This window comes from Thalia democratica, chromosome 5, assembly GCF_965202585.1.
Source record: "Thalia democratica chromosome 5, ktThaDemo2.hap1.1, whole genome shotgun sequence".
NCBI lineage: Eukaryota > Metazoa > Chordata > Thaliacea > Salpida > Salpidae > Thalia > Thalia democratica.
Genome location: NC_139169.1, coordinates 60,795,995 through 60,811,879, shown reverse-complemented (window position 1 = coordinate 60,811,879; position 15,885 = coordinate 60,795,995). Strand labels below are relative to the sequence as shown.

Genomic DNA, 15,885 nt, shown 5'->3' with positions numbered 1-15,885 from the left:
TGTTAGATTGAATTATTTTTTGGTGGATTTGAGTGCTGATTGGTAGTTATGTATTATACGATTAAATTATTCTTCAGGTAAAGGAGTTTTTTTATATAAAAAATATTACATGTATTAAATAAAATTGTAATGTTAATAAATAATACTTTATTTAGTATTATCTAACAATTTTTATCATTTTAAACTAAATTTTTATAGTGGTGAATCATTTTTGAAATTGTAGGTAAGGCATCAATTTGTATTTTATAATTCTTACTGAACAAAAAATTTGTAACATAGTTTAAATTAACAAATAAAATAAAAACTAAAAGTTGAGAAAATTGATAATGATTTTTATAGGAATTGTTTTTAAACTTTTCTAAATTTTGCTGCATTTCAAAATGGAAGAAAGTCCTTTACCAGAAGGTTGGATAAAAAAAGAGTCCAGAAAAAATGGTAATATTTCCAAGTTCTTTTCACTGTTGTTATCTCTATTAATAACTTGAACTAAATACTTTTTTTTTAATTTGTCATCAACTTATTTTCTGAGTTTTGTATTAACTATAAAAATTGCATGATGTACCTCATAATAAGTGTTATGCATCAAGGAAAACTTGTTCAGTTATTTATAGACTGAATTTTTGATAGTTTGATGCTTGCAGTAAATTAAAAAAAGTAACCTATGCATAGCTTGTAAGAATTAAATTGTAATATTTATGGTTAAAACTTATACTTAAAGTTTTTTTTGTTATTAATTTTGTAGTATTTAGCTATTTATTGTAAATAGAAACAATACTTTTGCAATACTTACAAATTAACATTTGTATGATGATGCTTTATTTAGTCTTAAACAGTACTAAAGTTTTAAAACATCAAATTAATTGTAGTGTACACTTCTCATTCCCTTGATTTTTTTTACCAATAACAATATTTTTATAACATTATGATTTAAATTTAATCTTTACAAAGCTACTAACAAAGGGTTTCAACATTTTTTAACTAAAACTAACATTTCTTTTATTTGAAAATGATATGTAAATTGAATTGATATGCAGACAGCTATGTAAAAATATTATAACAGTTGTTCAGAGGAGACTTCTTATAACAAATTGTTCTAGAATTTAAATAAACTACAAATAATATTTCTCCTACATGTTTAAGCAGTTAATCTTAAAATTCCAAAAAATTCCTTGCAATAGTTGGAACAATTTGTCTATACAAACTAAAAAATATAAGAATAAAAATTTTATTTCATCAAGTAGTATATTTGTTATTTCCTTGTTAAAAAATCAGTTAAATTAAGAAAAATTTCTCTTAGAGTTTTTATAAAGATTATACTTAAATAACGTAAAAACTACTACTCAAAAGTTGTAAGATAAATATTTTTAGCCTTTTTAGTTCACTCTTTCCTTGAAGAATCTTAATAATTCTCAATATTTGACAGCTTATATCTAAAAAGTAACCCAAAAGTTTATTAACCAAAATGTTAGACTAAAATTATTAAAAAAGAAATGTTTGCTTTGAGAATTTTAATCAAATTTTTTTCCTTTAACGTATTTATGTGATTATGTTTGATATTTCAAAGGCTAAATGGATTAAGTCACTTTTTATAACATTATTTTGTTTTGTGGAGTTTTAACTAACTTAAAAGATGATTTTTAAAGGTTTTTAATATTCAAGCCAATTTTTGAGTTACAGTTGTTAAAAGTTGGAAAGTACAATAGGCGCTTTATAAGAAAACTAAAACTGTGAATAACTAAAGATCACAAAAAATCTATTCATATGGTTTTAGGTGAATACCTGAAAGTTTTAGGAAATTTTTTAGGAAATTTTTTAGAAAATTTGACATATACAAGTTTGAAAAACAAAAATTTTATGACCAAAAAGCTGAATAATAAAAAATGTGTTAAGTAACTACTTTTTTATGACCGGTTTCAGTAACAATAAAAAATCTGACCTTGTCAAGTAGAATCATTGAAGTTAACTAAAAAAGTAAGTGAAATTTGTTAACTTAAATACCTACCTTAGCATTTGATGACTTGTTCATATATTAAAGACTGTATAGATCTTATTTATTTTAATTCAAGTACTTTCCTACAGGCAGACCGTATTATGTTAACAAGTACACTCAGAAGTCTCAATGGGAGAGACCTTCGTCCCCCGCCAAGCAAAGGAAAGCTGCTCCTAAGAATGAGGTATAAAAAATTCACTATTTGATATTTTTTATGACATCTTGAGTGAAAGTATTTAGGTTTTGTTACTTTTAGTTAATGAGTTTAGCAGTATAAACATAAAATTTTTTTGAATTGTCAATCAATTATTTAAAATTTACAAAAAAAACTATTTGTTTGAATGAATAAATGTATTTAAAAGTTTTTTTTTTCAGATGGTTCACTGCCTCCACCTGCTAGTGAAGCATGATAAAGTGAGGAGGCCCAAGTCAGTGACGGGAGAGGACATCACAAGAAGCAGGGACGAAGCCATGGAGCTTGTTAAAGGTAACTTGAATGTTTTTTTTTTTTTTACCGTTGACTTTAAGTACCTCTTTTTGAACCAAGTAAAAAGATATCTTGTAAAAAGAAAAGTAATTTAAAAAAAATTATGGTACAGCCAATTTAAAAAGAAATGTTTTGAACTAAGTTTTATAGTTAAAGCTGTTGTTGTTTCATTATTTTAATTGATGATGTTTCAACCAACCATTAAGATAATAGAAAAAAGTTTTTAACTTGATTTGTATAAAAAGTCATTAAAGAGTATAAAAAGCTTGTTTTATACAGCAACCCAATTAAATTGTTGTAACATCCATACTCATTCCTATAAACTTATTTGTAATTGAAATGGCACACCAATCCTTAAATTTACAGGTTACAGAAGGCAGATAGTAGCGGGCGAGTATCAGTTCGAAGACTTGGCAAAGCTGCATTCGGACTGCTCAAGCGGCAAAAGAGGCGGCGATCTCGGCCAATTTGGCAGAGGTTTGTTGCAGAATAATAATTTGTGTGAGAATTTAGAAATCAGAATAGTTTGAAAAGAACTTTTTTAAATATAAATTTGAATGTCAAAGTTGTTAAAGTGTTTTCTACTTGCTTTTTCCGTTATGGTTTTTGATCAATTAAAAAATCGAAATAAATTTTGTCACAATGTCATCAAATTTAAAAAAGTCTTTCTGGAAAATCTAAAGCTGAAGATTTTTATTAAGTTGAATATAAAAAAAAAAGTTTGATGTAATTTTCTATTTTAAGTGTGGACTTAATTGTCCGATTGTTTAAGTATAATTTTTTTTGTTATAGTTTTGTTCAATCAATGATATGTAAAAAAATTGTCAGAACATCAACAAGTTGAAATCTTAAGCTGTAAACTTTTTACTAAAACCAAGTAAACAAAAATTAAGCTTATACTAATTTTACTTGGAGTAAATTTATCAATTAAGTATACAATATAAATCTTAAAAAAGAGTTTAAAGTATTTTTCAGCTGCATTTAAGGGGTTTTATAAACGAAATTGTACTTTCTGACCCATATAAAGTTGTGTTTAATTCATTTGCAAACACATTGCAGTTAAATGAATTCAACAAACTGCACCTATATAAAAGCACATTGTTAACAAATTGACAGGCAAGATGCAGAAGGCGTTCGAAGACGCATCGTTCGCGCTGCAGCCCAACGAGCTGAGCGAACCGATTGAAAGTGACTCCGGGGTTCACATCATATTGAGAATTACATAAACGTTTCACAAGCGTGGCGGATGCAGATGGTTTTTGTACATATATTTTAACGCACAAGGGATAAAAATTTTCAATGACTAGGTTTTTGTTATTAGCTGTTTGACAACACTTACTATTTAAGCCGTAAAAAATTATTTAACTTTGACTTTTTTAAAACAAAACTTATTAATTACATTCAAAAACAGTTATCGTCTTGACTTTCCAAAAAAAAAAAGACAATTTGGTGTTTATAAAAGTTTCTTTTACACTTTCATTAAATTATTGTTGTAATTGACTTAATGTTCTTTCTATATATTAAAATTTCAATATGAGAGATTGAAGGTATTCAAATTAAAGTAAATAAAGTTTTTTAACATATGTTGTAATATATTAAAATAATTTTCAGTTACGCTATAGAAAAAAATATAGTAAATTAAAAATAGTGTTTGAAAATGTTTTAAAATTAATGAAACGCGGTTTTAAACTTTGTTAAATTTATATATAGTTTTACTTTCAAAATTTAAACAGCTATGTATTAACTTTACGGTTTTACCGTTAGTAAACAAGTCAAGCATTTTCCCAGAGAATAAAAAGTATGTATCTTTTAAACAATGAATATATATAAGGTTGCTTATTTTTACAGCTACTTTTGATTGTCCTACTGGAATTTTTTTTATGTTTTGGAAATATCATAAAAATATCCTGTGCAAAATTTTAGATGATTTGAAGAAACTTTCACCTAAATCAAATTAAAAAAAAACACCTTAAGATAAAATGGAGTTTCTTGATTTTATGTAATTATCACTTTTTGTAGGTTTTTTATTAAAAAGAACAAATGCTACCATAAAACTTTTTTTGAATCGTTTTAAGTTGTTTACAAGGTTATGTGTGATAATTAGACACATGTAAAATAAATTTCAGCCTAAAAATCCAAGGTCACATTTTTTGGATTAAATTTATTTTGCGTTGGGCTGGTTTTCGAAAATCGGTAGGAGCAAAGGTGAAAGTTTCTTCAAATCATCTAAAGTTTTGCACGGGGTGTTTTTATGATATTTCTAAAACATAAACGTTTTTCCAGTTTGAAAATTAAAAATAGCTGTATAGCACCCTAATATATATAAAAGAAGAATATAAATCAGAAACATTAATATATTTATGAATATAAAATACCTAGTAAGATTTTTACAATTTGTTTCGAAATGATCATTAAGTTAAATCTTTCTTAAATTAAAATTTTTTAGATTTGTTAATCTCTTATTTTTTATAATATAAGTGATATAAAGACTTGACAAATTAAAGTTTTGGGCCAAAAATCCTAAAGTAAAACGGATTTGGTAATTTATTGAGTAATTTGGAATTTAAAAGGAAAGTCATGGATTTTTTTTTTGAAAACTTCCTAAATGTGTTTTTAATGTTTAAATTAGCATTATTTTATATCTGAAAGTTTAGTTTACTTTGTTTTGATAGTTATGTTTAATTAAGCTATGTATTAAGTAAGCCTTGATGGGTTTAACTAACTTTGAAAGCTGGTTCTATTTTGTAGTTTTGTGTCCGCCACCAGTTATTTTCATTTGCAGCTTAACAAAGTTTAAATAAGTTTTTAACATATAAGGCATACCTGTTAGTGGGTTCAACATGTTTTTCATATATTGTGCAAAATAGGAAACTTTTTTGCTAACAACAATATTTGAACAATAATTTTCACATAATATAAATATTCAGCAGTTTTTGTAACTGATAAATATAGTATCCTTTTATTTGGAGTTTTTCACAATTTAATCTCATTTGTTTTCAAATCTAGCGTATTGTGTAATTATTTCCTGAAATTAGAAAGTCTACTCAAAAAATACTTGTAAAACTTAATGATGATTTAAATTTTCTTAATAGCGTGCAAAGAAAAAAAATAGGTTAGTTTTAGAATAGAAATATAAGTATTTTGGCCATCTGAGTTTTTGAGAGTGTATTTTTCATTTGTGTGTGATCAGGGTTGCTGTTGTCAAATTAGTTAAGCCAGCCTGAGTGACGAAAAACTAATGACGAGTCAGCCAGAATTCAAAATAACATAAAAACAAAACAGCTAGAGCTATTAGACTGATAAACTTATTTAAATGCTACAAACAAAAGTTATGGTAAAACAAAATGTTTTATACCTAAAAAATGTACGTATTAAAAAAAATTTTTTGATCAGATAAAGTTAAACCTTATATTGAGGTTTAAACAATAAATTATTATTTAGCCTTAGATTTAGGAATTAAATCAACAAACAAGTCTGAGTCATTAAATGGTTTTAAAATAGTCTAAACGTTGGGTAACACTGAATGATGATAATATGTATTAAAAAAAGCATCTGATTTTTATTTGGTCACATGTTAAAAACTTGGTTAAAATTATTGTATTAGTCTGTTTAAAAAACTATTTTGGTTTAATTTATGGACTCTTTTGCTAGTTTGTCTGTTAAAAAATAAAAAAAGTAAGTAACTTAGAAATAAAGTTTTTGTATAGTTTCTTTACTTGAGATCAACTGAAAATAAAAAAAGAATGAATTTAAGAGAAATAATAAAGTAGTTAATAATTCAATTACAAGAGTTTTTTAAATAGAAGTTAACGAAAAATTATTTTTCTAAAAATAATTTATTAACCTAAATGTACATAGTTATCCTAGCAATTGATAGCTCTTTTGGATTTGTATGGGATTATTGCTTTTTTATTAACTTTAAGTTTTACTTTTACTCAATCAATTCGTAAAACTATTTCATGTTTTCTTTAATTTTTGTAACCTTGTTATAGAAATTTTCGCAAGAATATTTGAACCTTTAAGCTACCTAGCTTTCAGTATTTATTGAGTTTGGTCTTCAAAATTTCTTTTTATAACAGTTAATGGTTTACCATAATATCTGTGTTCATACACATCAGGCTAAATCGTTTCTTTATTTTAAGTTGTTAAAATATCAATTATTCTAAATGTTAGTTAAAGTTATTAAAAGTTTGAGAATATTTATAAGAATAAATAAACAAATTGTTAATTAAAAGGGCATAATAAGTTGTTTTTTTAATACCCTTGTATTTTAAATTTGGTGGTAGCCTTTATATTGTTTTACTGAAATTAAAGCAATTTTACCAAATTTTATGATTTTGCCATTTAAATTATTTTAAACTTCTGAACTTTTTAAAATAAGTAATTAAATTGTGGATTTATTCTGAATAAGTATTTGGTTTTTTTAAACTGTATTTTATAATTTTTCAATACAAGTGCTTGAAAATTTATGACTTTCTAAAAGAAGTTTTCTGACTTTTTTTTTTTTGAATATATATTATATTTTCCTAAGCAGAAATATACTTTTCAATACATAACAAATATTTTATTCAAATAGGATAGTTTACTTATCAGTGAGAGGGTATTATCAAAAAGTAAAAGTCTCAGTGGTATTGTAATTAAACTTTTAAAAGAATTGATTAGGTAGCACTTAAAAATTAAAATGTTAAATAACAAAACAAATTTCTAAAAATTAATCTTTTTGTTGTTTTTTCAGGGGTCATGTATATTTGAGATTATTTTTGAGTTAAAATAACAAAAAATGTGCTAAAAAGCTATACTTTTATTGGCTACACAGTTACAACTAATCTGATAGGTTACTACATTTTATCGGGTTGTAAACCCAGCTAGGTGTCAATCATCAAAGTTTAGAAAAAAAATTTTGATCTAAATTGTGGAATGTCAGTCTAAAATACAGAAAACTTGCGTATAATCCCTGAGTATGTGGCTTTTTTATAAGCTTAAGCTATTTTAATAAAATATTTTTTTTTGCAATTAGAGTGGTCAGTGATGGAAATAACGTACAACCCAACAAATGGAAAATTTTGGCCAAGCGGTAATTTAAAAGGTCGTTTACTGGTCCAAATACTTTTGCGACAATATTTTAAACAAATTCACATGAGTTAAAGAAAACATTTAATATGAATAAAAAATCACGTACTTACTACCAAAAATTAATCTGTAAGTTAAAAAAACCACTGATTGCCAAGTAATTTGATAGTACTGGTAATTTATGTGCAATTATTTAAAAATATTTTTGTAGAAAAATTTTGATCTTTTTATTTTGTAAAATTATTTTGATAACTGACAACAACTGTATGATATAAATATACTGAGAAACTATTTAATAGTAGCTTGTTTTATACTTGTTACGTAGAGTAATGTAGAACGACTTTATATTAAAAATAAACTATATAACAAGAGTGTCAGAATTATTTAACAGTAATTTTTTTTCAATCTGTCCTGATAAAAATCCTACTGTTTATTCTGAGAGTATTGTTGCTTAATACCTTTTTATGAATGTGTTTTTTAGCATTTTAAAGACAGTAATGTTTATTTTCTAGTTTGCAGTTTATTTTACAAAGAATTCACCATTGTTCCTTTTTGTTCACTGGGTTTTCCGTTGCATATTTTGTTGTTGCTCTTATATTGCAACATTTAAATGTCAATTATCGTAAAAAACGAAGTCTGAGGAATGAAATTGATTGGTGCCCATAGTCGATTATGGTTTTCACAGTCAATATTGGCAGTAATTCGTTTAATAGAAGATTACTTACCATTTTAAAAACTTGAATTTATTACTTGATGTAATTTAAAAACTTCTAATAAGTCTTTTAGTCTATTTTATTACTATAAAAGTTAAAACAGCTCAAAAGTGTGTTAACAAGCAAACGGTGTGTATCTCTATGACTAAAGATATTTTTCCACACCAATCAATAGGAGTGGGCGTTTGTATTTTTTTTACCGTTCTTTTCCTTTTTGTTGTAGATAAAATAACTACAATTTCCGAGTAAAAAGTTAACAATACAGTGTGCACCAGAATTATTACTTTATAAATTGATGTTTATGTTTAGATAAGAAAATTATTATAGCTGATGACCCCTTTATTAGAAAATCCGGTTTAGAATAAAACCCGACAAGAATTAATTTTACAATAATAAAGCCAAGGCTTAAAGTATAAAAATTGAAGATAAGAAATCTCATAAAAAATAAAATATATAAATACAGAGCTAAACAGAATGTAATTACGACATTGTCATTTTAAACGTATTTAGTGAATTAACGTTTGAGCACTCATGTTTTCATAAAAAACTCGGATGTGTTTCAATAAATTGGTCGGGAGCCTTTTTTTAGAGATGGGTGAAACATAATGCAAAATCTTCTATATAAGAACTTTGAAAAAATATGTGCATATGACAAACTTAACAAACTAATAATGGCAGTTTTTAATCAAAAGCGAAAAAAAAGTAGTTTTTTCAAATCGCATTTATAAAATATCTGAAATTTGTATTGCTATATTAGTTCTTTTTAGCTAAAAGCTTATCGCGGTTTTAATAATTTTACTACAGATTTGGTATAAATGGTAAAAACAACTTTAAAATCAGTGAAACACTAATTATAGTTTTTGTAAGTATCTTAATTTTTTAGGCACCCATGTTATTTAAAAAACAGAGGTTCAGTATCATATAACTAATAATATTTGTTAATTTTTTCAAAGGGCTAATAATTTAACAAAGGCTGTAACTAGCAGAAACAGATGATTTTTTTTCTGAAACAATAAAAACATAACTAGACTAATTTACTGTAAACAACTGAATAAGGTTACATACATATTAAATAACTCTATCCATAGTTTCTACTTCTAATTTGTTTTACTACATAATATTAAAGCTACACTCATGTATTACTTATAAGCATTTTTTATATTCTTTTGAATGTTAGTTCTAAAGCTTTTCAAAACTGAAAATTTTCTAAACTTTTGTAAACACAAAAATATCATAAGGTTAAAATTTTATGATGATCAACAGAAGTAAACAAAATTATACACTTTACAGGCAAAATATGTCTGAATCACTTTACTAAATTTTTTTAAAGTATCAAAATAATTAACGTTTATTTATTAAAACGATGTTAGTTGTATCAATAGCTAAAAAGTTATTAAAAAATCTAAATTATGTTATTATTTTAGTTTATCAAAACTAAAAAGTAGATTTAACAGTACTTAATAGTTTAAACTAAATATAATTATAACAATTATAAAGGTAAAATAGTGTATGTATACTTTTTATTTTAAAAGTTTAGAATAACTTTTTTTTGTAGTTGAGTAGAAAGAAGGGTTGCCAGAATTTAAAATAAAAATAAGATCTAAACACTTAACAAGTCCTGGACAAGACATTAAAAGGTATCAGTGGTGTGCGACTCGATAACCGAAAGGTTTTTCCGTGCACCAGGTCCTATGACCAAATATTTTGAGAGCACTTTTTTCGTTAAATAAACTTTTGTTTGTTTGTTTTAAATTTTAAACTCGAGCATTTTTTGTATATATGCTCATCGTCATAATGGCAACTATGGTAGGAAAAAAGTGTAAATTATAAGCATGTTTATAAAAAGTTAAAAACTATTCATAGATTTTGAAAAATGTCACTTGTAGTAACTTATAATTTTTTGTTTTACTCTTTTTAAATATAGTTTAAACTCATTTTAAACCCTATAAAAAATACTTTATAAAACTATCTTTGCAGCTTATTACACTAATCTTTATAAAAACTTAATGAAACTTGAACAAAGTTTCTTTTAATTACTGAAAAAAGTTGATTGTAGTTTTTTCTAAATGTAGATAAAAGCAAAAATAATTTTCAGAACTTTATATGCAACTAAAGTTTGATAGGTGTAAAAGTCGTTTGAAATATTTATTTATACGCTTTCAAATATTAATAGTGCTTGTAAGGTGCTGTTATAAAGTAGAGTTATCAGAACTTCAGAAAAAAAAGGTGGCTGAATAAATTAGAACTTAAGAGTTTTACTTGTATTCAGATTTTCATATGTTTTTTAATAAGTACTAAAACTCTAACTTTAACAAGCTGGTTTTTAAGACTAGATAATTGGTAAAAAATTCTAAATTTGCTTTTTCTCAAGTAAAAATAAACTAAAGTTTTACATTTAGGATTTTATAATCAAGATTTCTGCTACTAAAATAATACACACGTCCATGCAAAAATTTTTTGATAAATTAAACTTTTTTCATAACAAAATACATTAAAATTATATATTTGAATAAAAGCTTAATAAATTGTAGACTGTTTTCTAACTTTCTAAAAAAATGCTTAAAAATTAATTTTCCTTTTTACCATAGTTGCCATTATGGCGATTAGCATATGTGAAAAAATTACTCCAGTTTAAGTTTCAATTAAAAACAAACAAAAGTTTATTAAGTGTTTAGATCATATTTTTATCTTGAATTATGGCAACCCTATCTTGAATTCTGGCAAGTAGGATAAAGGGCCTTTATCCTACTATTCTACAAAAAAATGTTTATCATAAATTTTGAAAATTAAAGTCTAAATTACACCTTTTTTGTCATTATACTTTATTAAATTTTTAGGTATTATTTAAGATACTTTTTAGTTTTTATGAACTGAAATAATAATATAGTTTAGTTTTTTTAATAACACTTTGGCTATTAGTATAACGAACAACGTGATTATAATAAAAAGCGTTACTTATTTTGATACTTTTCACAAAATTTAGTTGATTTTAATTTTTAATTATTTAACAAAGATATCTTTTAATACAAAGAAATTGTTGTTTTTTGAAAGTTTTGAGTAAAGAAAAATGACTGAAAGTTACCCTTATTTTTAATTTTTGTCGTTGAATAAGTTTAATGAATAAGCCATTAAAAACATTTACTGCTTTCTAAATTGGGAACGTGTCAAAATTGCACGAGATTATTAAACTGCACGAGAACAAAATTGCACGAGTGCACAAAATTACACGAAAATAATTTTGCACGAAGACAATTTTTCACGAGAGTAAAGAAAAAATAAAATTAAAAGATAAATTTATAAAAAAAGTTATAGTTGATAAAAAAATAAATTTTTAACCCCTACAAAAATGTCTCCGTGCAAAAGTGCAAAAGTGTCTTCTTGAAAAGTATCTTCGTGCAATTTCATTCCCTCGTGCAAAAGTATCTTTGTGCAATTTTGTCCACTCGTGCAATTTTGCACGCTCGTGCAAATTTGACAGTTACCCATCTTAATTATCTCAATAAAATTAACTATGGTGTGACTATATAAAAATAGTAATTTTTAAGTATTATTTTCTTAATAAGTCTTTATATGGTCTAAATTTTATTCTATTCCATCAATTTCCGTCCAATTACAAAGTTTTAAAAACAAAACAATTACTAAGTAACTAAAATATTAAATAAGTTCAAGCAATAACAACTTTGTTCTTTTTTTACATTTTAAAAAAGTGAAAATAAATCTCATAAGTTCTTCTGTTTTTCTTATGTAGTCATACTCTTGTTCGAACTCAATTATGTGAATTATGTGAATATGTGAATCTAAAGCAGGGGTCGGCAGGCAGTTGGTGCTCGCGGGCCAAATTTGAAGTTTCCAAAATCTTCGCGGGCCGCAGTTTTAGTTTTAGTGATATTTGAGTAATATTTTGCTTTAAGTTTTACTATAGAAAGTTTTACTTTTATTCACTTTGATATTTCAAGTTACTTTTAGATATACATAGAATGTGTATTTAAATCATAGATACTTATTAGAATAAACTTACATTGACTAATGTACATAAGTCTTAATAAATTATGTACTTCCTTAAAGACTAATAAGTTGTACTTAATATTTTTGTCATTTTACTTATAACCTAACTCTTTATAAAAACCGAGCTTTAAAGTATTTTAGGGGTCACTTTTATGCATTTTTTGTACTGTTAATCCTTTTTTTGTGTTTATAAAGGTATTTACTTTTAAAAATAATTTTTACTTCTAAAATAGTTTACTCTCTTTAAAAAATTTAGTAATTAATTAACTAAATAAATCGATTATCTATTTGTGTTGTAGAAAATTGAAACCAATTTCTAACAATATTTACTCTCGATAACCTAATAAAATACCTTATTAGTAATTAATTAGTATTTTACATGGTTGCCACTTTAAAAGCAAAACGTCTAAGTTATATCAAACCAGCCAAGTTTATTAAAAGTTGAAAAAGCTTAAAACGTAGTTTTAATCAAGCTTAAATACCTAATTGAGATATTATCATTTTAAAAAAGTACATAATATGTAAGAAAAAAAGAAAAAAAATAGAGTTAATAAACTACATTACAGTGTATATACTATTCTGAGAATTTAAAGATTTATTCAAAGTGTTAAAAATAAAAGTTTCACACACACCTGAGTCTTAAAAAATGTTCTTAAACAGGTTTAACCTAGTTTGGGTTATTTCAACTTTTAAACTAGCCTATTTGTTTGGCAAACCTTTTTAATAAAAAGTTCACATAATAAAGAAATAACGAAGTTTATTAACAGTGAATTAAAAATATAGCAAAGAAAAGTGTTATAAGTCAGTTTCAATGGACAATTAAGGCTTATTAAACATTTTTAACAAAAGTATAAAAGCTTATCATACCTTTGATGAAGAAGAAAAACTATTTTTTATCAGCAATAAACGCTTGCATCTGAAAAGAGTAAACGTGAAATATAAGACGAGCTATAAGCATTGAAAAACGTTATTTAGGATTTTTTGCGAGAAAGAAAAAAAACAAATCGCTTAAGTCAGTTCCAACAAAGCAAATGATTACTTTCAGTACCTACAGACTGATCGAAGAAAATGTTAAGACAAGTTATAAAGTAGTAAACATATTTACTAAAAAGATGATAACGTTTAGAACTTTAATTTTTTTAAAGAATTCATGTTGGTGGTAGTATAAGATTTTTGTTTATTTCTTTACTGAAAACAAAAAGTCGTGTTTAAGAAATACCTGAAGATTATAAAGCCGCATAAATCAAATTAGGACTTTAATCATTCTGTTAAGATGAGAGCACTGATAAAACAAATATTTTTATGTATGAATTTTTATTTGATGTGTTTTAATAATTTTGACATTTTAGAAGAATTTCTAGGTTTAGTTCCGATGCAAAGCACAGTAATAAGTAAATAGATATTAGAAGCAAAGGTTCAATGCATCAATATAAAGATTGTGAAAATACAAATTTTTTCTTCTATTTTCAGTATAAATTTAAACTAAAGGTAAAAAAACTCTTTTAAACATAATATCAATTTTAAAAATATGCTCCTAAGCTACTTTAAATGTGTTTTCAATAAAAATATTTATATGGTACATTTTTTGTTTCAAATCAAAATTGCATTACTTTACATCTAAAAATTGTTTGAAATTCCAGGTTATTTCAAAAATTCTTAAATTTAAACTTTTTCCAGATTATTTCAGTATAAACCGGGACTCAAGTTTTTTGGCAACACTGATTATTTACACTTATTTACAGTAGTACAAATAGTATTTCAAATTATATCAGCTGCAAGATTTAAAATTTAACATATATTGTAATTCAAACCAACACTGTGTATTGACCAAAACATACATTATAAATTTAATTTGCCACTCTTTTAAGAAAAAAGTCAGCCTTAATGACAAAAAACTACCCTGATATTTTCGTATACAAAAAGCAATTTAACTCAATAACTGAAAAAAAGACTAATTTTGCCTAAGATTTGAAGTCTTCAAATGGTCATAGTCTGAATTTGTAGCAATGTTTAGTTGTTTATTTAATTAAATTTGAATTTATTTGATTAACAATGTACAAGCTTAATATATTCACTATCCTTAAATCTAGTTTATATTAAATTGTTAGATTCTAAAAGCAGCAACTGTATGTATTAGTATGCAACGCATAAAAACTAACTTAATTTACCAAAAAACATTTTTTGAAAATAAAATTTGTGTACATAAGAAAAACTATTTTAATTTATGTCATTAATATTGTTTTAAATGTTTCTGAACACACTTAGAAAATACGTGTAGATACAAAAATGTTGGATAGTAATGCATAAACTAAACTTTATCTAACTTAAGCAATTAATAAAAAGTGTTTATAAAATGAGAATCTTTGTACACTTGTGTGCATTGGATTTAATTTAAAATGCAAAAAACTACTTAAAAATCGAAACATATTTAAACCAAAATCAAATAAAACTTTTTTTTTCATTATTATGTTCTATTAAATCTTTTTGTGTACACCCAAATATAATATTAAGTAATAATACATCTATAAAAGAAACTTAGGTATAGAAAACATTTAAAATATATACCTAAACTGTAAAGAAATACTATTTTAGTTAATTACTGTACATTACTTTTGTGCAAAATGAAAAACATTTGCATTTGGTTTATTTACTAAGTAGGTAGTATAACTTACTAAATTTAAGGACTCTTTACACTCTTTTTTCAAATAATTACCTGCTGTTGTAAGATGAAAGTTATTATGGAAATGAAAAAATACCCTGTAATAAAGTTAATCTGTCTTTTTTACATTTTTAACCATTTACATTATAGTAAAGCATTTTTATTTTTAAAAAATGTTATACATGAACTTAAACTAAATAAATAAAACCAAATTACCAAAAAAGTATAACTTAAAACATATTGTTGTTTAGCGGGCCACATTAACATGCTCACGGGCCACAAAAATTTCTTTCGCGGGCCGCATTCAGTTCAAAAAAAATAACGTGGTCGCGGGCCGCAGATTTACCCTTCGAGGGCCGCAATTGGCCTGTGGGCCGCAGTTTGCCGACCCCTGATCTAAAACATTCTGATAACAAGTATTGAAACCAGATATAATTTAAACGCAATTATAAAGTATTTTACATTGAGACACCATTTTTGCTCACTTTTAACTTTCTTAAAAAAAAAGGAATAAAGTTCTACAAATCCAACATTATGCAAGAGTTTGAGGTTTAACAAGCTTTTATTAAACTATTTCCATGAACTGATAAAAGAATCGAGTATTCGTTATACAATAAAAATTTGAAAAATATCTAACTTGTTAAAATTAACGACGTTTTTTTACACTATTAATAGCATAGTTCGAAGAAGTTTATTTTATTTTTGAAACGATTGAACATTATATACCTAGTATATAAGTAGGACTACTTTTTTGTTTTAACGTACAATATATTCCATATTTATACACACATATATATATACCTACTGGATGTATAATGTTTTGTAACAGTCGTATATTTAAAACAGATAGAATTACTTGAACGATATTATTTTTTTTTTAACGAATTTCATATTATAAGTTCAATATAACAAATATACATATAACTTTCGACAAAACTTTGACTTAGTACCTATTAAAAAC

The 15,885-nt window shown here is 25.0% G+C and overlaps 1 protein-coding gene across 1 annotated transcript; it reads left to right on the top strand.

Annotated features, from left to right (window-relative positions):
• Positions 1-337: 337 nt before the first annotated feature.
• Positions 338-4,010, top strand: LOC145835627 (putative peptidyl-prolyl cis-trans isomerase dodo). The gene is made up of 5 exons (XM_082943302.1): positions 338-435; positions 2,080-2,174; positions 2,366-2,477; positions 2,844-2,954; positions 3,594-4,010. Exons 1-5 carry the CDS (start codon positions 381-383, stop codon positions 3,701-3,703), a joined length of 483 nt encoding a protein of 160 aa, XP_082799428.1. The 5' UTR covers positions 338-380; the 3' UTR covers positions 3,704-4,010.
• Positions 4,011-15,885: the final 11,875 nt, after the last annotated feature.